General features: G+C 39.6%; 1 protein-coding gene across 2 annotated transcripts in view; it reads left to right on the top strand.

The window, feature by feature from the left end:
* Nucleotides 1-26,336, top strand: part of MTCL2 (microtubule crosslinking factor 2) — a 57,376-nt gene that overhangs the window by 3,879 nt on the left and 27,161 nt on the right. For both annotated transcript variants that reach the window (XM_081322866.1, XM_081322867.1), the window contains 3 exons: nucleotides 1,270-1,494; nucleotides 15,086-15,244; nucleotides 25,962-26,024. In XM_081322866.1, the coding sequence (XP_081178992.1) occupies nucleotides 1,297-1,494; nucleotides 15,086-15,244; nucleotides 25,962-26,024 (420 nt within the window). In that variant the 5' untranslated portion in view covers nucleotides 1,270-1,296. The remainder of the gene's footprint in view (nucleotides 1-1,269; nucleotides 1,495-15,085; nucleotides 15,245-25,961; nucleotides 26,025-26,336) is intronic.

Raw genomic sequence — 26,336 nt, 5'->3', positions numbered from 1 at the left:
AAAGAGTGGTACGTCCATTGTTAAGTGGCAGCACCTGTCTGATCTTGGTGATCCCAAAAGCTAAGCAGAATTATTGAGCCCCCCCCCGATTGGTGATGTCACTTTTTCCTTGGGGTGCCATCTGCCTAACCCTTTGCAAGTTTTACATACAGTACTGTAGTTTTATTTCCTTCTAATCTCCTAAGACTAATTGGTTGGATTGCCATTGGTAGGCTGCTCTCTTGTGCATGCTAGTTTCAGAGGCTTCCATTTGGGATTTCTCCTCTCCAACCCTGTCTTTTTTCTTTCATTAATTTTGCCTTTTGCCCAAATGTTATAGTTGGAGATCTGGAGTGTGAGCAATTTTTCTTAGCGCTTGTTTATCTACACTTTGCCTTTCTATACAAGTGACTGATGTTATATTGTTGGAGTTGTGGCACTCCGTGCCAGAATTACATCAATAATACCACTGTGCACATGTGGCCATTTCCTTCCAGAGAAGAGAAACAGTTCTCTGAACTTCTTCATCTTTAACATGAATTATTCACAGGCAGAAACATATCAGATGTAGTTGAGAAAATCTGTTTTGATTTGATCTTTGCAAACTTCACTACAAAGGACTCACATGAACAAAAAATAGTACAAATGGTAAAGGATAAATATTATTATTTATTTTTTAAATAATGCGACATAAGATTTTATTTTACACTAGTGGAATGGCATTTATATTCTTAACTATGCATAGTGTACACATTCTATTTTATCTGCAACTCTGAATATTTGAGAGGAAAAGGCTCTACAGTTAGTTTAAATGAAAGGATTGTGCAGTGCTTAAGAGTTCATTTCAATGATGTTTAGAAGTACGCAGGAGTGCAACTTTAACACCTTAAGTTGTTGTGTTTTTCCTTGCTATAAAATATTGTAGAGAGACCTCACATGAAGATTGAAGTGCTACATACCTATATTGATACTTAATGTACTACCGCAGAATAGATTTGTGAAGGTTGTTCTCTGGATTCCTCTTCTATCAAAACAGATTTTTCTACTGAACTGAGAAGGACCTTCAAAACAGAATATCATTATTATTGTTAATGCACCAACCTAAACTGGTTCTATTCCCCTGATCCATTTTAACATACAATAATCTGTATCAATAAATAATCAATAAATACATATAAATGCACTGTAGCTGTTTCATACACAGCTCACTCCCACTCCCCAATATTCCCAGGATGCAGGCTTGGTCCCTTGTCTTATCCTTCCTTTGATCACGCTGTTTGTCTTCCCCAGGATGAGATTGAGGAACTACGTGCAGAGATGCTGGAGATGAGAGATGTCTACATGGAAGAAGATGTCTATCAGCTACAGGAGTTAAGGCAACAACTGGATCAAGCTAGTAAGACTTGTCGTATCTTACAGTATCGTTTGCGAAAAGCAGAGCGACGCAGCCTTCGTGTTGCACAGACTGGCCAAGTGGATGGAGAACTCATCCACAGCCTTGAACAAGATGTCAAGGTAAACCTACATTTGCATTTTTTTTCTTCATTAGAATGGAGAAGTCAGTTGAATGAACCTGGGATATAAGAAGTTGCTTTCTCTTGTGTTAAACTATTGGTTTTGGAATATAAGGAATGGATTTGTACTATTTTTAGACCATTACCTGTTCAGTCTAGTATTTTGTTGGCATCTATCCAAGATCTTAGACCAAAGGCTTTCTCCCTTCAAATGCCTGAAATCCTTTGGTCTGATATAAGAGGAATTGAAACAGAGTTCTTCTCTGTTCCAAAGTTGTTGGAACAGTATTGTTTTTTTCTGAGCTACAGTAACTTCAATTAGGTGCTTAGAGTAAATTTAATTTCACATTTTGGAAAAAAGCGCTTCATGTGGAAATCTTGTTGATAAATTAATCTGGTGGTATATTATCCTTAAAGCTCATTGGAGATGATTACTTGGAAAATTTGTTGTACTGCTGTAGTATTTTAGTCACTTCTCACAAGAAACCATGAGACTTGGCTTCCTTTGAATAAACATAGTTCACCTCATTCTCATAGAGCATGTATAGATAGATATACAGACTGACACTGGAGTCATAGTAAAATAAAATCAAGTCATTGGAAGTTTGAAATGCATTTGTGGAGTGGAATACCTTAAGTTTTGGCTTTTTAGTTTTGTGATATTCAATTGGACAATCTATGAATTATGATGGAGGACCTGTATTTAAGCTGATTTAGCATTGCACATGATGCTGTCTGATACTGAAGGCAATGACTATTTATCTTTTTGAAAAAATAATCCACAATGGTTTTCATACAGTCTTGAATGGGCTATTCTGAAAATGCCTTGCAAGCCATTAAATTACATAGCTGCACATTAATTTGATACTAGGTTTTCCCCACAAACATACTCAATTATAACTGGACTGTTTCTTCTCTCTCCAAATTCCTTTTCCTTGCTTATAATCTCTTCATTTCACAGTTTCTGTAGTCCTGGAGATAGATACACCAGGGAAAGGTTATTAAAACATGACTCCTTGTCAACTTCAATTAGAATCATGAAAACTAAGCAGCTGACCAAAGAGGCTGAGTCCCTCCTTTGAGCTGCTGGAGATCTTCATTCAGGGTGATTGTGCAGGCCAGCTGGATAGAACATATGTTGTTTGGTGTGGCATGTTTTGTTGAAGGGCATGAGACGGCAACATTCTCCAAGGGAGGAATGCTTTCTCTGTATTTGGTTAGTAGTCTTGCTCTTTTTCTGGCATCCTGGGTACAACTCATTTACCTAATGTTATAGATATTCAACAGGTGATGGAAATATAAACTGCTGTGGTAGAAGAAATTAGTTCAGCATTCCCATGGTGGGTAGCATGATTGAAAGAGGAAAAAAAATAAGATAGACTAATTAAAGAAGCAACAAAGCTTGGAAGCTTTGGAAGCTCCTTGTTCAATGATTACAAACACAAGAATGTTGAGCTTCAGACCTTTAGTGGGTGAAATCTCTAAGTCATACCTTCTTCCCAAACGACACAGTTGCCTGTTGCAAAAAGGAATAAGTCTGCTGCCAAGTAGCCCAGGCACCAAAAAATGACTTATCCTAGAAATGAAGCTTGCATCAATTTGCACTGGCCTGTACTGTGTGTGGAAGCCTAGACTGAATGTGCAAACTAGTAATCAGACTATTGTTTCTCAAACCTTGAATAATCTGGAACATAAACTAACTCTCTGAAGAGAGAAAAATATTACAGGTATTCAAATGTTTGTGCTGCCATGAATTTACATATGAATGCTAGTCATGGTTAAGACCTAGGAATCAGAATAACAGAGTTGTAAGGGACTTTGGATGTCTTCTAGTACAACCCCCTGCTTCAAGCAGGAAATCCTACACCATTTCAGACAAATGGTTGTCCAAACTGTTCTTAAAAGCCTCCAGTGATGGAGCACCCATGACTTCTGAAGGCAAGCTGTTCCACTGGTTAACTGTTCTTACCATTAGGAAATTTCTTCTTAGTTCTAGGTTGCTTCTCTCCTTGATTAGTTTCCATCCATTGTTTCTTGTCTTGCCTTCTGGTTCTTTGGAAAATAGGTTGATCCCCACTTCTTCATGGCAGCCCCTCAAATATTGGAACACTGCTATCATGTCACTCTAATCCGTCTTTTCACAAGACTAGACAATCCCAATTCCTGCAACCATTCTTCATAACTTTTAGCCTTTAGCCCCCTAATCTTCCTTGTTGCTAGTACAGCAGATAGTTTTAGACAAGTCATCATCTCCCAACTTTACCTCCTATTTATAATGTAAGATGATATTTCTGGCTTACAGTATCTTGTACTGAAAGGATATTTGTGAAAGTCTAACACTTTTGGCCCACCAGGATAAATGTAGGAAGTCTGCCCAAAGACTTCAGGCCATAGGTAATCCCCAAGAGGACTTGGGAACACTCTCTAAAGCCTCTCCAAAATTTGTCATTTCTGTCATAATGTGGTTTACTTGCTTCTGGCTTTATGTGTTGAGTCAACTTGGACACTTTGGTTGTAAACTATAGTTTATGTCCTAAGCAGCATTGTTCTTTATTCATTCATAGGTCAGTGCAGTGTGCTATTTTATCCTGTGTATGTACTTTTCTGTAGTTTTAGTTCTTTGTAAACAGTGTGTATATGTTCATTGTATCATCACATCAGAATTAAAGTTTAATGTAGTATAGAATTTAGTTGTTATATTTGCTATATCCAGATAGCCTGCCATGCATTGTAAACTATGAGTACTGGATATGATGTGATTTTAAATGCATAGTAGTAATATTATAAAAAACCTGAAATTTATTTTATAATAACTTTAAATAATGCATTATTTTAATGTGTTTGCATGTTTAATGCTATTTAATGGATATTTATGGATATTTAATGTTTAATGTAATTTTAGTGTGAGAGATTTAAGAGTGTCAGAATTAAAAGGTAGAAACATCAGAAAAAATGTAGTTGATGTTTGAAATATGAATGTGTTAGTTCATTCTATACCCACTAAAAGTTGTATAAAAGCAAATCATAATCTCATTTGTAATATATGTAACTGAGGTTTTGAAAGTGCTAGAAATTTAGAGGTGTCAATTTTTTTTATTAGCTACTAGTGATTACAGATTTTAGTATTTATGTAAGCCTGTTGGAATATCTTGCATTTGGAAACAACATCTAGGATTTGAAATGTGCTATTTTCTCCATAAAACCTTTTGTTTTGCCCATAATGGCCAATCCACGGAATGGTTCTTTTCAGAGTAGGGCATGGGTGGATAATGTCCTATGTTTATCTGGCTGGAATTTTCCCCTCTTCTCTTTCCCTAGATCTTGTAACAGCTGCCTTCTGGTTGTCTCAGCTTTCACTGTGATCAAATGTTCTGCTTGAAGAAACAGGAAATAAGTGGAACAACCCCCGTCCTTTGATATTGCTAGAGTTTCATACTAAGCTGATTCTATGGAAATAGTTATCGTTTGATTTACCCCTCTACTGGTTCAATTTTCAGTTCTCATGATCAGGATGTGACTACGGAATTTGTACGAATAACTGCAGAGGGTGAAGTACAGGCCAATGTCTTCCCCACCAGCTGCAGAGCCACAGCAGGCTCTTTTTTCTCTGCAGGACCCTTTCTTCTTCCCACCTGTTATGGTGCAATAATCCTTCACTAATGTCTTCACTGGGAGATATTTGCTTTTAATCTGAGGACCTTATTCAAGACATTGCACTTTAAATACAGAGGACTTCTTCAACCTCTGTGCTTGTACTATATGCATATTTCAAGTATACTATTTTCCTATTCTTCTTCTCCACCTTCTTTTAAGAAGGAGACTCTGCGAGACACCCCATAGGGTTTAGGGGCTGACCTAGTAAAAATACCGGACTACCTTTCTAATTCCCTTGAAGTTGTCATTATGAAAACTTTTACAGCTCTACCTAATCAGAGAAAACTGACAAACTGAAAGTGGGTTTGCCACAAAGTCTGAGAGAGATAATCACAGTTTTGAAATTTTACAAATTTCTCCTCTTGAGTGATGCCTTAGAAATAGTTCCTGAATCTATCACTATCAGATCTCGGCAATATGAATTCATGGAGACAGAATATAGTAGACCAACAACTGTACAGGGCTCTACAAGGAAGCAGATTGTTTGGAGTACTGCAAATCAGCGATTAGGCTAGGATACAGCATAGAAACTGCATTTTTGTGTTTGTGGATGACTTTTGGAGTGACTGAGATTGGGGAATGCAATCCTCTTGCTCCTTGCGGTCTAGTTCAGTGGTCCACAACCTTTGTGGCTTGGCAGCCCAGCTGGGGTTGGGGGAGAGAGGAACCAGGCTGCGTGAGCAGGTTGAGCTGCAAGTTGAGGTCCACATGAGCATGCGCACCAGCCCACCACTCATGCAAGTTGAGCTGCACATGTGCCCGCTGGCCCACCACTCAGATGGCCCAGTTGCGAATAGGCCATGCCCTGGTACTGGGCCATGGTCTGGGGATTGGAGACCCCTGGTCTAAATAGCCCTCCATTAAGTGTGTGTAATCCTGCTGTTTTGCGAGCTTCACTGGTGGCCAGTAGGCATCTGGTTGCAATTCAAGGTGCTGGTTATCACCTTTAAAGCCCTTCATGTAAATTACCTGGATAACTAAGGAACTGCTTGTCTCTAGCTGTTTCTGCCCATCTGGTTTGGTCCAGCAGAGCGGACGTGCTCTAGATCTCTCCAATTAAAGAATGTCATCTTCTGGGACCAATTAATTGTCTCTACATTATTGCAATTCTTGCCCTCTGGAATGTCACCCCCCCCCAAGTTTCATATGACATCCACCTGTATATGGTTCAGGAAATTAGTGAAGACTTAACTTGTTCTTCCAGGCCTTGGTGGGAACAGGTTGATCACGGAGTCCCCTTTTTTGTTTTTTTTTGCTTTTTGTACTTTGCTCTTTGATCTGTTGCATTTTTTCCTTTTAATAAGCTAGTTATAAATTGCCCAGAGTTGGAAATCCCATAAATAAAATAATAATAAAAAGTACAAATAAATTATGGAATAAAACTGACAATCAGTATACATTATCCATGCAGTGGATGCAATATCCATCATTAGTTTTAATCAGGTAAAATGGCAGGATTGCTATAATATTTGTCAGTTGTAATCCTACCAGTAAGAATGTATTACTGTCACTCCTAACAAAAATTGATATTGAACCTTATTACTCCAGTATTGAAGAAAACTACTCAATGTTTCTATAAATTAGCATTAAAATGAAGTAAATGCTTAATCTGATATAATCTGGTACTTGAAAAAGAAGAAAAATATGAACACTCCATTTAAAGGATGCATAGAAAGGATAAAAATAAAACGAAGACAATCCAAGCTCAGAAATAATTTTGGAAGTTGTACAGATAGATGGAGTGGGAACCAGGAGGAACAGACGGCAGCAGTCATTGCCATAGGGGGGAAAAAAAACCCATCCCAGCTTTGGTTGGCAGCTTGGCTGATGCAACCAATGTGACTTATGGGCTCAGTGGTGTTTCCTAGGCTCCCTGCAGTGGTTTCCTGCTTTATTGGCAGTATTCTTCATTGAGACCAGGATCTAAGGATTTTGAGAATAAACTCTGAAATTTTGCCATCTGTTTCTTCTGCCTCTTGCTTTCACTAAAATTATTTTTTGTGGAGAGGATAAAGTTAATTTCTTCTTTCTCAGTGAGGAGTGTCTTTTCTTTCCCTGCAAAGTGAAAAAATAACATCTATGCCCTTAATTATCAGAGAGTCTACGTTGTGATTATGTTATTGCTGAAGAATTCAAACACTAGCTATCTGTAGTGGCCAAAACACAATATGTGAGATGTGCCAAAAATGTTTGCGAACATTCAGCAGAGATATACACACACTGTGCTGCTTCTTGGTGGGTGTGGAAGTCTATTATTTATTTTTATTTATCATATTTATATCCCATCTTTTCTCCAAGACCTCGGGGCATGGGAATGTCTTTTCGTTTTACTCCTATAATGAGAGAAAGGTAAGCTGGGTTGAAAGTAAGAGACTGGCCTAAAGTTATCGAGTGAATTTGGCTAAGGGTGAATTTGAACTTGAATCTCTCTAGTTTTAATTCAGCTTCTTGACTACAACACCAAGCTGCCTCAGGGATATCTAGAGAATTAAGGGGATGACCTCTACTGAGACATCCTATAATTCCTTAGATGAAGGAATTAACTCTACCATACTATCGTTTTCACATTTTAGGGTCAGGAAAATTAAATGGACAGAGGTTCTGTTGTTGATCAGCAGATTCAAATTAGTGTACTTCCCCCCCTTTTAGCATTAGCATTAGGATGACTTTTTTCACTTAATGTAATATAACAAGAGTAGGAAAGTGGTATCATTAACATACACATTAGCATTCATCCAGTTCCCTTAGTTCCATAATCTGCCCTTGGTCAGATCCTTCTTCCTTAATCCTGGGGCATTTAAGGAGTTGTTTTTGCAAGCAAGTACCGTGTTTCCCTGAAAGTAAGACCTACCACAAAAATAAGCCCTAGCTTGATTTTTGGGGATGGGCCTAATATAAGCCCTACCCAAAAATAAGCCCAATTTTGGGGTGAGGTGCATGCATAAAAACCAAGCTATGGTGAGGGTGGGGGGTGAAGTTGCCCCACTTACCATTGCAGCCAGGCCTCCCATGAATTGATACCTGCGTCGACTTGCCAACCCAGTTCTTCTGCGCCCTCTGACAGTGAAATGCAGGCCGGGGAGTGCCGCGCACATCAATGCGGAGCTCCATTCTCAGCTCCAGAGGCATTTACTTTGGTTGCAGTGAGCTGCAGTGGGCCTCCTGGTGAGACCGCCATGAGGTGAGACCGTGGAAAAGACACTCCCTGACAATAAGACCTGATGCCTCTTTTGAAGACAATCAATCAATCAATCAATCAATGAGTGAGTGAGTGAATGAGTGAGAAAAAAAAGAAAGGCTGGGTCTTATTTTCAGGGAAACTTGGAAGTTATAGTGCTCCAGCCTCCTCTTGAATGGGTAGATTCCCCTGCCCTCACCTGGAATCTGGATGTGATAGAAAAGGAAATCTCCCCTTCCCAGGAATAAAATTTTAAATGAGTGGCTTCAATTCCAAGGCCAAGGGACTTTGAGTGTGTGGTGCTAGATTACAAATCTAACCCTGGGGTAACAGGAAAAAAAAGGGATTTTTATTTATTAAAGGCAGCATGGTAGAGATTTGAGAGAATAGTTTAGCTGCCACAAACTACACAAAGGCGAGATCTGCATTTTAAAGCAAATACGGATATAGAGGACAGGAACAAACACAAAAGTATATATTCAAAATCCAGTATGCAGCATTGCACAGAAATACAAATAAATCCATACCTGACTAAATGTTTCCTGCCAGATTTTCCTTATTGATTCCTTTCTTACAGGGCTTTCTAGATTTTAAGTCCAGTAACACGAAATCTCTTCTTCAGGGGTCTGCTTCCCTCATGGGCCCCTAGTCAGAACATGCAAGAACAAAGAAACTACTAACTTCTTTTCTCCTGAATCTCAGCCTCTCAGCCTTATTTATTATATTTATATCCCATCTTTCCTCCAAGAGCTCAGGGCATGGGAATGAATGTCTTTTCATTTTTGTTTGGTTCTGATAGACGAGGACTCAGAGTGGTTCACAATGAATGAGTTTATTGAATACACATAAGTCAACTGACAACTGTTAAATGTTTCAAGCTTTTATAGTAGAACTGTTTAAACTGTAACCAATCATCAAACGCTATTTTCCCGCTTCTTGTTACTTTAACCAATGGTTGCACCAGAATCTCCCGCTTCTAAACCCCACTTTTGCAACCTGCTTTTTTCCATGTTTGCAACTATTTACAGACACAACACCCCTTACCCCCCAGTTGTTGTTATTTATGGACATAATCTTTTAAATATTTGGGCGGTCTATGGACTCTTGAAGGGTATCTATTGCTATAGATACTAGAGTCATTCCTCTCTGATTGTCTGCTTGGCTGGCTTACTCTGGGGGACCTGGACTCTTGGCTGACTGGCTCTGACGCTTCTCTGTTAACACTTTGTGGATGTTGTTGTGTTTGAAGATCAGCTGTTGCTGGCCTACTCAGAGGGGGCATTTCCCAGTCAATTTGACTATGTTGTTGTTGGTTACCAGTGGCCGGGTTATTTTTCGTTCCTGCTTCCCCACTATCTGGCGTGTTATTATCAATAAGCCTTGAAGCAAAGTTTCCCCCGTGTAAACTTTGATCCCCTTCAACTGGCATACAGCCAGTAGTTCTCTTTCTTAGCTGATCTATATGTCTTTTGCTGATCCTATTCCCTTCCCCCTCAATAGTGTAAGACAAGGGACCCAATATTTCAGTGACCACCCCTGGGACCCATTTGTCCCCTTGTACATAATTCCTGGCCCAGATTAAATCCCCAATTTTGAATGATCTGTTTGGAATGTCCAGTTCCGCACTTGGTAGAAGTCTGTCAGGGTGTAACCTGTCCAATTTGGTGGTTAGTCTCTTCCCCCACCTCATTTCAGCTGGGCTTTTACCGGTAGCCGTGCATGGGGTCGTATGTTGGGTCAGCAAGAATTCGGCTAGTCTCTGGTGCCAGTCGCCACGGATGATTCTCTTTAACGCGTCCTTAGTGGTCCTCACATTCCGTTCAGCCAAGCCGTTGGTGGACGGGTGGAAGGGTGCTGATGTCTTGTGTTTAATCGAGTTGGCCCTGAGGAAATCCTGGAATTCAACAGAGGTGAATTGGGGCCCATTATCTGACACAATTACATCAGGTAACCCATGAGTGGCAAAGAGGCCCCTTAATACTTGTATTGTTTTACCTGAAGTTAATGAACTGACGGGTACTACCTCTAGCCATCTAGAGAAACTATCCACTACTACCAGGAAGGTTAACCCTTGGAAAGGTCCAGCAAAATCAATATGAATCCTGGACCAAGGATTCCTGGCTAACTCCCACTTATGCGTACGTGTGTGTTGCTGCTCAGGCCTAGAACGTTGGCACAAATAGCAATTAGAAACGCATTCTTCGATGTCTTTGTCTAGTCCTGGCCACCACAAGTGACTCCTAGCCAATGCCTTCATACGTACTATGCCCGGGTGCCCCTCATGTAGTTCTAATAAAATTGAGGGTCTGTGGATTTCGGGAATGACCACACGATTTCCCCACAGTACACATCCCAAATGAACTGACAGTTCATCTTTCCTTCTAAAATAAGGAATGTACTTGGCGTCCGGGTTGGTATTTGGCCACCCACTAAGGACCCAGGCCATAATTCTCTTTAGGGTATGGTCATTATTTGTTGCCACAGCTATATCTTTAGCGGTTAAAGGCCAGTCAGGAATGTCCAGTAGGGACATTATTTGTCCCACAGGGGCAGGGTCTTCCTCAGTGATATTTAATGGCAGTCTGCTAAGGGCGTCAGCATGTCCCATGTCCTTGCCCGGTCTGTGTTGGAGAGAAAATGAATATGCTGAGAGGAAAATGGACCACCTCAGCATTCTGGGTGACATGATTTGGGGTGTCTGTTTATCCGTGGTAAACAGTCCCAATAGGGGTTTATGGTCAGTGAGTATAGTAAAGTTCCTACCATAAAGGTAATCATGGAACTTTTTTACTCCTGCCACGATTGCTAATGCTTCCCTATCTATCTGTGCATAATTCCGCTCTGCTTTGGTCAGCATCCTGGAATAATATGCGATTGGTTTTTGGATACCTTGGTTGTCTAAGTGGCTGATAACAGCCCCCACACCATAAGGTGAAGCATCGCATGCTAAATAAATTGGTTTATTTTCAATAAAATGGGTTACTGTTGATTGGCTGGAAAGAATGTCCTTTAAAGTTTGGAAACTAACTCTATGCTTATTAAGCCACTGCCAAGGGGTCTTTTTATCTAAAAGTCTATGGAGGGGTTCTGCAATGGCAGCTTTGTGTGGCACAAATGTATGGTAGAAATTTACTAAGCCAAGGAAGGCTTGTAATTCAGCCTTGTTTTTTGGTTCAGGAGCCAATTTAATTGCTTTGATTTTATCAGGGGTAGGATGAATTCCATTTTTGTCTATCCTGAATCCAAGGAATTCAGTGGACTTAACCCCAATGCAACATTTTCCCTTTTTTAATTTCAGTCCAGCCCTCCTAAATCTTTCCAATACCTGTTCCAGCCGCTCTGCTAATATTTCTTCATTTTTCCCAGCTATCAAGACATCATCAAAGTAAGGGCATACACCAGGTATGCCCTTTAAGGTCCTCTCCATCACTTCTTGAAAAATGCCTGGAGCTGCTGCAATACCAAATTGCAGTCTGTGGACTCGGAACGCCCCCTTGTGGGTAACTATCGTCTGAGCTTCAGCAGCCTCTTCAGAAACAGTTAATTGCAAGTACGCCTGCGCCAAGTCGAGCTTGGCGAAAATGGCGCCGTCCTGTATCGTGGCGAGGACCTGCTTCACCGTCGGGACCGGGTAAGCGTGTTTTTTCATTCCCAGGTTCAGGGTGGCCTTGTAGTCAGCGCAGATCCTCACATCCCCATTAGGTTTAAGGGGTGTGACGATCGGCGTTTCCCACAACCCACCCTCGACTGGTTCTAGGACGCCTTGGCCTACAAGCTTATCGAGCTCGGCCTTGATTTTTTGCTTCAGGGCGAAAGGCACCCTTCGGGCCTTAAGCCTGATGGGTTTAACCGACGGGTCTAGATTAAATTTAATTGGGGGCCCTTTGTATTTACCTAAAGACCCATCGAATACGTCTGCGAATTCATTGCAGACTGATTCGAGGGTCTTATTTTTAATAACTGAATTTATTCCCCCAATCCAAATGCCCAGGGCCGGGAACCAGTTAAGGCCAATTAGACTAGTCCTCTGTCCCTCAGTAACTATTAAATCTAAAAACCCCTTAAACCCTTTAAATTTAACGCTAAGGGTAATCTTCCCTTTTATTTTTATTGGGGTTTTTTGAAAATCGGTTAATTGGATTTTTGTTGAACTAAGTGGAATTTTTCTTCCACTTATTTGTTCAATCCTTTCAAGGGTTTCACTGGATATTATGGACACTGAAGCCCCTGAGTCTATTTCCATTTTGCAAGGAACCCCTTGCAAATGGACTATGATTTTTAATTTCCCTTCTGGAAAATTGCTATTTTTCCCTTTCCTACTGTGATTGACTCGTGCCACCTCCCCGCAGTTTGGAATTTTAGCCGTCAGTCTAGGGGTCTCTTTGCCACTATAGTAAGGGGTTACCTTACCTTCGGGCCACACATCGACTTCATGAAGGCGGTTGTCGCGTGCTCGACTCCTGCAGATGGCCTGGATGTGGCCGGTCTTCCCACACGATCTACATCTGGCGGTACGGAATCGGCAAGTGGCGCGGGGATGGTTGCCCCCGCAGCTGCCGCACCGGTTGTCATTGTCGCGCGGTCTCGTTGTGGAGTCTCTCCATGGTTGTTGGGCCCCTGTCGATTGTCGTTGCGGTGTTGCGGGTTGGTGACGGCGATTCAGTTCAGACCCCTCACTTCGGGATGGTTTTGGCGCCATTTTTCCGAATCGTTTGGAGACTTCGGCGATGTCGTCTTCCCATTGCTGGTCCACCTCCCCGCAGTCCACATAGCCTTCTTGGTTGATCTCGGCAGACACGGCCATGCTACTACGGGGGGGGTCGCGATACCCGGTGGATTCGTATGTTAAAAGTTCGTCCAATACTTCTTGCAAATCGCCGGTGGGTTTGGCGATTATTCTATTTTGCAGCTGCTCGTCTCGCAAGCCCAGTACTACTCGGTCCCGAATTCTTATTTCCAAATTGTCATATTTGCAACGTACTGCGGCTTCCCTGACGGCAGCAACGAATTTTTGAATTGATTCTCCCGGTCTCTGGTTCCTTTTTTCAAAAATACGACGCCAAAAGAGTTCGGATCTCCTAGGCGTGAAATGTACTTTTAGTTTGGCTAGCAGGTCAGCATACGGAACACTTGAGACCGGCTGTGGTTGACAAAGTCCTACAGCGATCCGATAAACTGGTGTGCCGCAAATTGTCAGTAACGCTGCCGCCTTTTTCCGGTCGTCCGTTATTCCGTTCACAAGCAGGAACCCTTCGACCTGTCCAATATATTCTTCCCAGTCCTCTGGGAAGTTTGGGTCGAATTCTTTCAATGACCCGATTTGCGCCATTCGGAGAATTTTTCTTTATTCCGCCGCGGCCGCTTGGTTGACTGTGACACTTTTCAAATTTGCCGCCTTTGCGCAGCTGTTTCGCCAATCTTCTCTGGTCTTCCGTCTATCCCACCTTCGTCGCCAATTGTTTGGTTCTGATAGACGAGGACTCAGAGTGGTTCACAATGAATGAGTTTATTGAATACACATAAGTCAACTGACAACTGTTAAATGTTTCAAGCTTTTATAGTAGAACTGTTTAAACTGTAACCAATCATCAAACGCTATTTTCCCGCTTCTTGTTACTTTAACCAATGGTTGCACCAGAATCTCCCGCTTCTAAACCCCACTTTTGCAACCTGCTTTTTTCCATGTTTGCAACTATTTACAGACACAACAATTTTACTCCTACAATGAGAGAAAGGTAAGCTGGGTTGAAAGTAAGAGACTGGCCTAAAGTTATCGAGTGGGGACTGAGTTATCAGACAGGGACTGAGTTGAGAAAAGTTCCCCAACGAGCCAATCATTCAGCAAGCCACTCTCAATTAAGGATCAATTTAAGCTACTATTTTCCTCATTGGGTTCTATGTTCAAAACAGAATTGTAATAGTACTTGTAGTTGGAGTATTCAATGCCAGAACTTCTAAAATCTGTATGCTGGCCATTACTCTGCTCGTATCAGTGATTATGAATCAATCAGTATCTTCTCTATGGCACATGAACCTTTAATTCATGTTCTTCATGCCTTATTCTTTTCTTTTAAAGACTTCTGGTTATGAATCAATCAAATTTCAGAAAATAATAGCACTATCAGTTTGTTTCCATTCTATCTGTGGACTGTAAGACATAGGAAGAAATAAACTTGGGAAAGCTTTCATATATTGAAAATAGGGATTTGCGGCTAGATTCCCTATCATTTATATTCAGAGCTGTTTATGAAACCTGCTGGTGTATGTATCTGAAACATAATGCAGCTTATAAACATGCTTTAAGTATGACAGTTATTCCCTTTCTTGCAATCACAAGAGGCGCTGCTTATGCATCATTGTGAGTGGAAGGTCTACTCTACAAAAGCTGTAATTTTCTTGAGCAGTGCAGAAGGGCATAACACATGCATGCTTATTGCAAAGAAGGAGACACCAAGAGGATGTGTAAATAACTCCATTTCTCCTCCATATTTCCTCTAACTGCAGACATGATCTGTAAAATTAATATAGGCATAGCTCATATATTCCTTTCTTTGTAAGACACACAACTCCTTGGCAATTATTTACAGGCATGACTCACTTGTGTGTTTCCTGTTTTAGTGGTTGTTTTTTGTTAATATATGTAAAATATCTAAAAACCCCAAGTCCGTATTGGTGCATACATTGTTGATTAAATTGTACCTGTATGTTGTGTATCAAAACTGAGGACTGAGGCTTGCACTGTATTTGACTGTGTCTGTAGGTAGCCAAAGATGTCTCTGTGCGTCTCCATAATGAACTTGAAGCAGTGGAGAAAAAACGGATTAAACTGGAGGAGGAGAATGAAGACTTGCGCCAACGGCTCATTGAGAGTGATTTGGCTAAACAAGTGTTACAGAATGAGATGGACAAGCTTAGAGAGGTAAGTAAATTTTTGGAGGGGACTGTTACTTAAACATTTTTATTTACAAATTTTCTCCCAAGGGCTTAAATTCCAGCATCATAGAAAGGACCATGCAGTGGTTAGGCTGAGAAGGAGTGAGTTGTTCAAAGCTGTCCGGTGAGTTTGACATTTGAAAGACAATGCCAACCTGGACTTTGTATTTTCAAGCCCAACATTAATAGATATCATTAAGTTGTGGAAGGTTTGACTAGATACTGGAGCGCCAAATATCCATCTGTGGTTTGTTCTGACAAAGCTTCAGCGTTGTGATGTCATTCAGATTCAAGCCCCAATCAATGGAGGAAATAACTGCAGACGGGAATATGTTGGGAAACCACAGTGGATTTCTAAATGGCTCACTATACGAGTAAAAATTGTTTTGATGGATGACAGTTTAGTAAACCTCTTTCACAAAGTATGTATGTTAGTAACTACATTTCTAGGAGAGAAATCACCTATTTCTGCAAATTCCTTAAACACTTAATGTAGTTTCTTTCAGCCTGTTGCTGCTTCTGCTATTTCTGTCTGTATTCCTAACATATGTAGAGAAGTTGTTCAAACTGGCAAAAGATGTATACCGGTAATTCTGACAACTGCAAACAACAGATGAGAATCCAAGATTTCATTCAAGGTTAACGTCTATCAGTGGTTGTTTCATCAGATTATTTTCTAGCTTGTGGCTTGGTATAATGGCTAATTTACGGTTTCTTTTTAACTTTTCTCTTAATGAAGTGTGTATTTCAAGAAAGCAACTGGGTAACATAATGCAGGATAGTGCCTTTAATCGGGATGTCAGTTCTTCCAGAGCTATACATTGCTTTAGCCTAAATTTCTTTCCTTCTAAAGGGAAGGGCTGTGATGAATGGGTATTCCATCGGCTTCAATATTCTCTCTTTGGTTAGTCTTGTGCTCTGTGGATGAAAATGGACTTTTTTTTTAGTTTCTGCAGATGGCAAAGGACATTTTAGATTTTTTAGGATTAACCAATTGAAATGTTTACTGGGAAGATGAAATGATGCAAACAGAGAGGCATTGTCAGAGACTGGCATCATTCTGAGAAATTCCCTTCATTCTAATTAACAGAGGGAGCAGCCCTTTCTCCCAATTTAATCAGAACAGAAGTACACATGCAAAAACAATTACAATTTGCTAGCAGTGCCTTTCTAGAACAAAATGGAAACTTTGAGCCACGGGTTTGGTTAAGGTCTAAGCAAAATATTAAATACACTAAAATAAAAAGAGTACAGATTAATAGGCCATCTGAATCCCTGTATAAGGGGGAAGAGAGCAGATGGATGTCAGACTAATAATAACTTAGCACCATGCTGTGTTTCTGAGCTGTCAGCAAAACATTCTTCTGTTATCATGATGCTATCCAGACCTATTGACACTGTATTTATACACTATAAAGTTCCAAAGCAACAGAGAAATCAAAATTAATTCAGGCTTGTTGAAGTAATAATGACAGATTTCTTAAACTGGTATGTTTAGCAAATCCCTAGGTTTGGAATACTATCTTAAGAGAAATGCCTCGGAGCATGCAGGGTGTTATGTATTGAGCTTTTGGGAAGACCTTATCACGTGTATGCTGGAATGCTAACGGTTCTCCAGCAACACAGATGGGACTTTCCAGTCCGGGCTGCAGTCAAATTGGCGGGAATGATGGGTTCAATCTGATTGGTTGTTCAGACTATGTGAAACTATATAAAGACTGCATGGATACCCCTTACCCTCAATACAGTTATGAATAAAGCAATCATTCTTCTGTACTCATCTGCCTGGCGTCTTTCCTGCTCGTCCGAACCCGAAACATAACACAGGGCATTGCCAGAAAATGAAGTTGAAGAATGGAATTATGTGTAAGAGTGGGAGAGAAGGCCAAAGGTTTATTTAGCTGCAGTCACAGCAGCCATTTAGTATCTGCAACGTGGGATTACTACCCTAGTTGGAAATGGGCCAGGTTTGGTTTGATTTGAGGTGTGTGTGTATGTGTGAATGTGTTTGCGTGTTAAGAATTTTTACCAGCTACCTTTGTGTAGGGGGAAACTCCTTTCCTGTCTTTGGCCTTCTAAATGATATTCCTCCATTTCATTTTGATGATACTTACAGTTCATAGCACAGCTAGACTTCAGCAAAGTCTATTCTAGATGGTGGGGGGGCTCACAGGAAGATCATGGATGTGGAGAGTAATAGCAAAGCTCAATTATGCAATTACTGACAGTTGTACAAGTGGTTACTATGATCAGAAGACTGTGTAGCCTGAAATCCAGTGCACTGATTTCAGCAACATTTTGTATCATTCATCTATCATTGATGGATTATTTTTTCTGTTTGAATAAAAACAATTGTAGGCTGTTAAGGTATTTATATTTTTTCTAGTACTAAATAACGGGATGGGGACTGGAGATCCATTTTTACCTGATCGCTGCTTCAGATTCAGAATTGGGAATGAGACCAGAATAGGCTACAATCTTGACCTGCACAAAGTGGATTGTCCTCTTTCTGGAGCCGAGAAATTTGCCATGAAATTGGTTGGTGATCTTTTGGCAGCTGCAATAAAAATCCATTCTTCTTTTTGTTCAGCTATATCAGTTTTTCTCTCTGTAGTTGCATATCAACTTGCATGATTGTATAGGAGAATGTTAGTGGTGCAAGAGAAAGCAGAGTAAATGATAGTGGTCAGTTTAGAAGCCTTATCTCTCTTCATCCATGTTGGATAGGACTGGCAATGTTTCTTTTTGCTTCTCTTTCTTAGGCAGCCTGTCCTGCTTATCCATACAATAAGCAATATGAGTGGACATATGATTGGCTTCTGCGCAGCCTGACGGCATGAGCTGAATAGTAAATGGAGAGAGGAGCAGAGACTGCCAGTGAGAGATTAGGGATTACAGGAAGGGGTGGGCTGGTCTATGACCAGACTGGAGTCACATGGTGTGTGCTTTTATAATGTGGGTTGCAATGTGGCATACAGATGTATATTTAGGCTTTTAAAATATTACTATATCACTTTTTTATATTTCCCTCTCTTCCACCTCTCCTACCTATAAAATGTATTTTTAAAAAATTAGATTAGTATGCTTTGGAAGAAAAACAGACTATGCACTTAAAGCTGTACTGTATATAATTTTGCACATGAAACCCTGTTTATTTCTTGATGGGTTGTGATGCTGTTAGTATGATGGTAGGAAAGAAAATATTTGAAATTGTTTGTCCACATGATTGATGCTACCTTGGAATTAGTGAAGCCTGCTGGACTTAAATCACAATGTTGTATTCAGATTCAAACTTTTTAGCCAAGTCTTTATTAAGTCTAATAAAGAAAACTTTTAACATTAGGCTTTTCTAGAACACAAGCAGATGCTTTGTAACATTTGAAACAGAGACCAGAATGTCATCCTTTCCCCTTTATTCTAACCAATTAGAATGTTTTAAGCTTGCAGATACAATGCCTTTCTATTTTATTATTTTATTTATTATTCCCAGACCTGAGAGCTTGTCAATGCCCAATTCAAATGTTACCATGTTCCCTTATTACTAGAAAAAACATTGCTTCTATTATTCTGATATTTGTGGTCATTATTCTTCCTGAACTTGTCTGAACTTGTGGTCTCCTTCTCCTCACTCTCCACCTATTTAATCTGTCTACAACATACTATACATGTTAACTATCTTGCCTTTATTACTTTTTAAAATAATTCGACGCAGAGAACATACTTAATACTCGTTCCTCCTACTGTTTCCCCTATAGCAACAACTCAGTGAGGTAAGTTGGGCCAGTCCAAAATCACCCAGCCAGTTTTCATGCCTAAGGCAGAGTAGAATTCACGCTCTCCTGATTTTTAGACCAGCATCTTAACCACTACACCAAACTTTTCATTTTTCATTTAATAATTTCTATGTAGCAATTAAATGGTGTCATTTGCATAGCTCAGATTGTTATATTCTGATCTCCAATTGCTTCTACCTGGAACTGTCCTCTTAAAATTATTTTGAATTTTGATCAATTTGGATTTCACAGTATCATTTATCTCTTCCCATAGCCCATTGGTTTTCTTTTGCCAGGATTCAATGTTGGTTATGCTGATATTACATTCTGATTGTACGTCTTCAAACCTTACTGGTAGACCTCATCTTTTTAATTGTATAAATTTAGCTCTTACATTTGATCCCAATTATTCAACATTGTCTGGTCCATACTTTACCTCTAGAAATGTGCCTTTTTTCAATTTTTCTGTCCAAATTTCAAACTCTATTTAATAACAACAGCAGCAACAACAACAACAACAACAACAACAAAAGCACCTGCACTATAACACCCCAGACTTAACAACTGTCGATAAGAAAGGCAAAAAAGTCTGGATAGTGGATGTGGCAGTGCCTGGAGACAGCAGAATAGATGAGAAAGAAGTAGAGAAGATAACAAAATACAAAGACCTACAAATAGAAATAGAAAGACTGGCAAAGGCAAGCAAGGGTAGTACCAATAGTAATAGGTGCCTTGGGTACAATCCCAAAACAACTGGAGCACCACTTGAACACCATTGGCATTGACAAATTCACCATTAGTCAGTTACAAAAGGTGGCCTTACTAGGAACTGCTTCCATCCTGCGACGATATCTGTAATACCATCAAACACCCACATCTGCCTATCCCAGGTCCTTGGTAAGGACTCAATAGGTAGACAAAAATGCCAATTCCAGTCTAAACATCTGGCTGATTGTGCGATGATCAATAATAATAATGTTAGAAGAGACCTTGGCGGTCTTCTAGTCCAACCCCCTGCTCAGGCAGGAAACCCTATACCATTTCAGACAAATGGCTGGCCAGTCTCTTCTTAAAAACTTCCAGTGTTGGAGCATTCATAACTTCTGGAGGCAGGTTGTTCCACTGATTAATTGTTCTAACTGTCAGGAAATTTCTCCTTAGTTCTAGGTTGCTTCTCTCTTTGGTTAGTTTCCATCTATTGTCTTGCCTTCAGGTGCTTTGGAGAATAGCTTGACTCCCTCTTCTTTGTGGCAACCCCTGAGATATTGGAACACTGCTATCATGTCACCCCTAATGCTTCTCTTTATTAAACCATTCTTTATATGTTTTAGCCTCCAGTCCCCTAAACATCTTCTCTGTACTCTTTCTAGAGTCTCAACCAGTTTTTATAGTGTGGGGACCAAAACGATGCAGTATTCCAAGTGTGGCCTTACCAAGGTTTATAAAGTGGTATTAACATTTCATGTGATCTTGATTCTATCTTTCTGTTGGCTTTTTTGACAGCTGCAGCACACTGCTGGCTCATATTTAAGTGATTGTCCTTGAGGACTCTGAGATCCCTCTCACAGTTACTACTATTGAGCAAGGTACCTCCTATGCTCTACCTGTACATTTGGTTTTTGTTGCCTAAATGTAGAACCTTGCTTTTTTCACCATTGAATTTCATTTGTTAGATAGGGCTCAATGTTCAAGTCTGTCAAGATCCTTCTGTGTCTTAAGCCTATCATCTGGAGTGTTGACAATGTCTGCCAGCTTGGTGTCATTTGCAAATTTGATGAGTTCCTCATCTATCCCTTTATCCAAATCATTGATGAAGATTTTGAAGAGCACTGGGCCCAGAACAGAGCCCTGGAGCACCCCACTACATGCTTCCCTCCATGTGGATGCAATGTAGTTAATTTGATTCCAATGTTTATCTGGTGATGTCCAGATATAGTACCTGTATTTATTGTTAAAGCAGGCATGGCAAGGTTTTTCTGTGATTCATGAGTCTTACATTATCTTAAATGTATATATTTTTGTAAAGTGAGGAGCTACATTTTTAGTACTGGCTCCACCAGTTATGAGACTTAGTGCATCTTTGGGCTGACCATGTCATCACCTCTAGACCTTCTCAAAGCTTTATACTCTTTCCATAATTAAAACACTTCTTTCCAATCTAGTGGGGGAGGATCTTATCATATAGCTCACAGACCTGTCTACACATTACAATAATGTCCAAACAATTTTCTGGGCAACGAGAGAAAAGTGATTTGGCATTGCCTAGATAGGCTGATTCCTCAATAATTTGTGGAGCTTCATCTGCCCTTATCCCCCATTATTCTTAGCTTTACCCCTTCTGTTTTGACCTAACCAATAAGGGTACAACACAGAAGCTCCTACTAGGTTGAGTGTCAAGTCTTTGGAGTTATGAGTTTTCTGCTATATTAAGGTAGTAATCCCTCAGAGGGCGTATGTATACAAAATACATACACTCACACAAAATGTTATTTGAAGGTTGTGAGCCAAGCAGTTGGGGAAGGGCTAAGGGATTATGTGTTGATTATTCTCCAGATGGAGGAAACATCTCTTATAATTGGTCAAGTGGTGAAAAAGGCAAATTAATTTTCACACTTATGGCCTTTTGCACCTGTGGCTTCATTTGTTTTGCAGCAAAATATTAAGAAGGACTTGTCTAGGCTTAAGGCAGAAGAGACCTTGTATGAATGTTTGGTAGTAACAATATGATAGTAGTCAAAATCACATTTGTTAGCTTTTCCTATCAGATAAGAATAAATTGTAGCATAAATATTTTGAAAAGATCTAGACAGACAAAGCAATACAGATAGTCCTCAACTTACAATCATTCCTTTAGTAATCTTTCAAAATTACAATAGCACTGAAAAAAGTGACTTACAAACATTCCTCTTACAACTTACAATTGTCACACAGTGCCACAATTCCCAGAATCATGTGATCAAAATTTGAGAGCTTGGTCACTGACATATAGTTATGATGGCTGCAGAATCACAGGGACATTCGCCATTTTGCCATTTGAGAGACTCCCAGCAGGCTTCTAACAAGCAGAGACAACAGGGGAAGCCATATTTGCTTAACAACTGCATCGCTCACTGCAGTGATTCTCTTAATAACCATGGTTGTAAAATTAAGCATCTCATTTAAAAATGTCTTGCTTAGCAATGGCAAGTCTGGTCTCAATTACAGTTCTAAGTTGAGGACTACCTGTATCCAAATCCAAATCAAATCTATGGGAACTGGATGGATTTTGACAAAGCTGTGTAATCCTGGATACATAAGTAGCTTTGAAAAGACACTACCCTTTCATCACCATGTAATCAGGGGGGAAATCCAGTTTTTGTTTTGCACAGCTTTAGCTTGTTCTTGTCAAATTACAAATGTTATAATTTCTTAAATTACTACCTACAGCGCTTACTAAATTCTGGGATGAAAATTAATGGGGGAGCTATGTAGTTCTGATCCATATATCACGCTAAGACAAAGTTTATTTTATAGTTTGTTTTGCGTTCAGCATATTAATTTTAATTTGCATAATTCTGCAATAAATAAATAAAGCTTCTGGCAGTCCCATAGAGAAACAAATATGAGTCCAAGGGACATCATTCTGTCTTGTGCTAAGAGTTATTGATATATTCTTCCTGATTTGCTCTTCCATGTTCCAACACATTCAGAAAAAGTTTAGTAAACTGAGTGTATACACACACACACACACACACACACACACAGACACACACAGACACAGACACACAGACACACACAGACACAGACACACATACATACTGTACAACCATTTGTTCAGTGACTATTAAAAGTTATAATGGACTGCAAAAAGTGACCTATGACCAGTGCTTTTTTTGTAAAAGAAAAAGGTGCCGGAACTCACAGATGTCATACAACCCATCTTGCCTACTCTACAAGGTTCCATCCAAAAAAGGTGCCGGAACTCTGTTCTGAGCATTCTATGAGAAAAAAAGCCCTGCCTACGACCATTTTTCAAACTTACAACCATTGCAGCATCCCCGTGGTCACATGATCAAAATTCAGATACTTGGCAGCTAGCTTCTATTTATGACAGTTGCAGTGTCCCAGGGTCTAGTGATCACCTTTTACGATCTTCTGACAAGCACAGTCAATGATGAAGCCAGATTCACTTAACAACCACGTTACTAACTTAACAACTGCAGTGGATTCACTTAACAAGTGGCAAGGTAGGTTGTAAAATAGGACAAAACTCACTTAACAACTGTCTTGCTTAGCAAAGGAAATTTTGGGCTGAATTGTGATAATCAGCTGAGGCCTACGTGTACCAGATGCATTGTAGCATCTGATATGAATTTCTTATTTTAGGAGGAATGAAGAGACTTAGTGACCGTGGTGTATTTATTTCAGTCTACTTAATCCCTGATTGAGTTGGGTTTAAACCTGCTCTGTATATGCCAAGACAAATGTAAGCTCCCCTGGACTGAATTGTTCGTCAGTTCAGTGGGGCATCTGTTGACAGCAAGGCAATATATGAAGCTGTTGAGGAGGAAGTTGTGTACCAAGAAAAGGAGATTTGTCAATTAATTTTAAATTATGTATTCTTATTGTCTTGTTGAAATCTTGGTGATGAATTTGTATAAATTCAACAGGATTCTGTATTTACTTAGTTATCATCTTGCTCTGGAAATGACATTCTTAACTGTCATGGCTTATAGTCATTAATATACTCCCTTAGCTATCATTTATCTTGTTAACAGCCATTACATGAGCATGTGATCATACTGCATAACGTTCTCATTAAGCGAGAACCACTATATGAACATTACGTTCACTATTGGAAGTTTAATTGGCCATTAAAGCTGTATGTTGGCAATTTATTTTTAAAGGAAATTTATATTGTTTTTTTAGTTAGCATTACTTATAAATTAATGAAATATAACTGAATATTGGAATTGGGGAGACTTATGTTCCAGCGTCATTTGACCATAGAGTTCATTGGTGACTTTGGGCTAGTGACTCTCTCTCTCTCTCTCTCTCTCTCTCTCTCTCTCTCTCTCTCTCTCTCTCTCTCTCTCTCTCTCTCTCTCTCTCTCTCTCTCTCTCTCTCTCTCTGTGTGTGTGTGTGTGTGTGTGTTTGCAAAGAGTCCTTTGTTGCTTGCTTGGTTTTGGATAATACTAGCTTTCATGACTGTGTATTAAAATATAAATGTAACTGTTTTAATCTGATGGCTTCAATGCTTAATTCTTCCAGGATTAGTCCTATACTCTGCTGGAATTTTTATAGGTACTTTGCAACAGCATAGTTCTGGTGGAATGGCAATAATTACTCCTATTTATTCATAATTAACTGGTTAATCATAGTAAACTATTATGGATGCTGTGAATTAGACTGAATTTTCTTGACAACCAACGACTCCTATACCATAAGCATCATTTTACTTTAGAAATCTTTTAATCTTTTGCATTAATGAAAAGAGAAAAAATAATGCACATCCCTCAGTGAAGAAGCTACAAAAAATTCCAAATCTTTATAACAAAAATGCTAGCCTCTAATATATTAGTGATTTCATACTATTACCACAAAGCTTCTGTTTACTATTAATATAAATGCAGGTTGCATTTCCATTACTCTCATTAAGTGTCAGTTATGCCCCTTAACTATATAGGTTTATAAATTCTTATAGTAGGTGGTTGCTATTTTTCTCCTTTGTCAACCAAGTGAAAAACATTGCTGTTTTGCTACTTTGCAGGAACTGAGCCAATCTAGAACAGAGAGATTTCCTTAAGAATTTTAATTACTATTGGTGAATTTCCTCTCCCTGAGTTAATATGCAGTGCTAGTGATCATAATTTTGCTTTTCCTGCATTATGTCACTCACACAAAACTTGTTTCCTACTTCGCATACTACATTTTCTAAAATAGGTTTTGTATTAAATCCTATCTGATAATAATAGGGAGAGGTATAGAGCCAGCATGACTTAAGGGATTGGACAGACAGCAAGGAGACTCAGGTTCTAGTCCATTCTCAATGTGTATGAATTCCCTGGAGTGGTTTGGGCCAGTTATTCTGTCTCAACCTACCTCATGCAGTTGTAATTGTGGGGATAATAAGGAGCCCTGTGATGCAGTGGTTAAGTGCAGTATTGAAGGCAAACTGCCCACAGACAGGAGTTTGATCTTGACTGGTCTCAAGGTTGACTTAGCCTCCCATTTTTCCAAGATCAGTAAAATGAGGACCCAGATAGTTGGGAGCAATACGGATATAATTAGTGGTGGGATTCAAATATGTGAACAACCAGTTCTCTGTGTGGATGCTGCTTCCAGAAGTCCATTCTGGGCCTGGGCAACAAAAAATTAGCTACCGGTTCTACCGAACTGGTGTGAACTGGCTGGATCCCACCACTGGATATAATGATTACATTGTAAACTGCCCAGAGAGTGCTGTAAAGCACAGTAGGGCAGTATATAAGTCTAAATGCTATTGCTATTGCTGTGATCTTGATGTAAGCTGCCTTGAGCTCTTGATGAAGGGTGAAATACAAGCCTAGCTGATAAACAGGCAAACCAGTGTTTCTCAGCTTCGGCAACTTTAAGATATATGAACTTCAACTCCCAGAATTCCCCAGCCAGCAAGATACAAAGAAAAACTTCAGTTCCACCTCTGCCTTTTTACTTCAGTTCTCTCCAAATATGAGGAATTTTGTCAGTCTCGCTGATGTGTATTGTTAATGCACTGATTTCATGGGAAAATATTTTTTTTGAAAACATGGAGGAAATTAAACTCAGCTCTATGAAGCTCACTGGAAGATATGGACATTAGTGATCAGGGCTAATATACATTGTCACAGGAAAAAACTGGTTAGATGATTGCTGGATGTTAGCATTGTATAGCTGCCATTTTTATAAAAAAATTCTCTCTTCTATTTCAGAATTCTTTAAAGAAAAGGGGATCACGTTCTCTAGGGAAGACAGACAAGAAATCATCTGTCCAGGTACAACAATTTCAACAATTGATATGCTATTGCAAAAGAATTTCCAGTGAATGCTTAACTTCAAATTCTTTATCTTTTCAAAAAAATCAAATTGCTTTTTTTGTTTGTATTTTAGGATGTCATTCTAATATACTTTTTTTCATCTTCATCTTGCATTTCAATGACAAAGTAACATATTTTGCACGCAGAAAGGTCCCGTTTTTAATCACTGGCATTTCAAGTAAATCTCCCCTCTGATAAGCAGAGTCTAGGAAATTTGTTGACTTAATGCAACAAATATTTGGAGTGGAAATTCCATTAAATGCCAACTTA

The sequence above is a fragment of the Vipera berus genome (assembly GCF_964194415.1).
Source record: "Vipera berus genome assembly, chromosome: 3".
In the NCBI taxonomy this organism is placed as follows: Eukaryota; Metazoa; Chordata; class Lepidosauria; order Squamata; family Viperidae; genus Vipera; species Vipera berus.
This window is presented reverse-complemented; position numbering and strand designations above follow the sequence as displayed.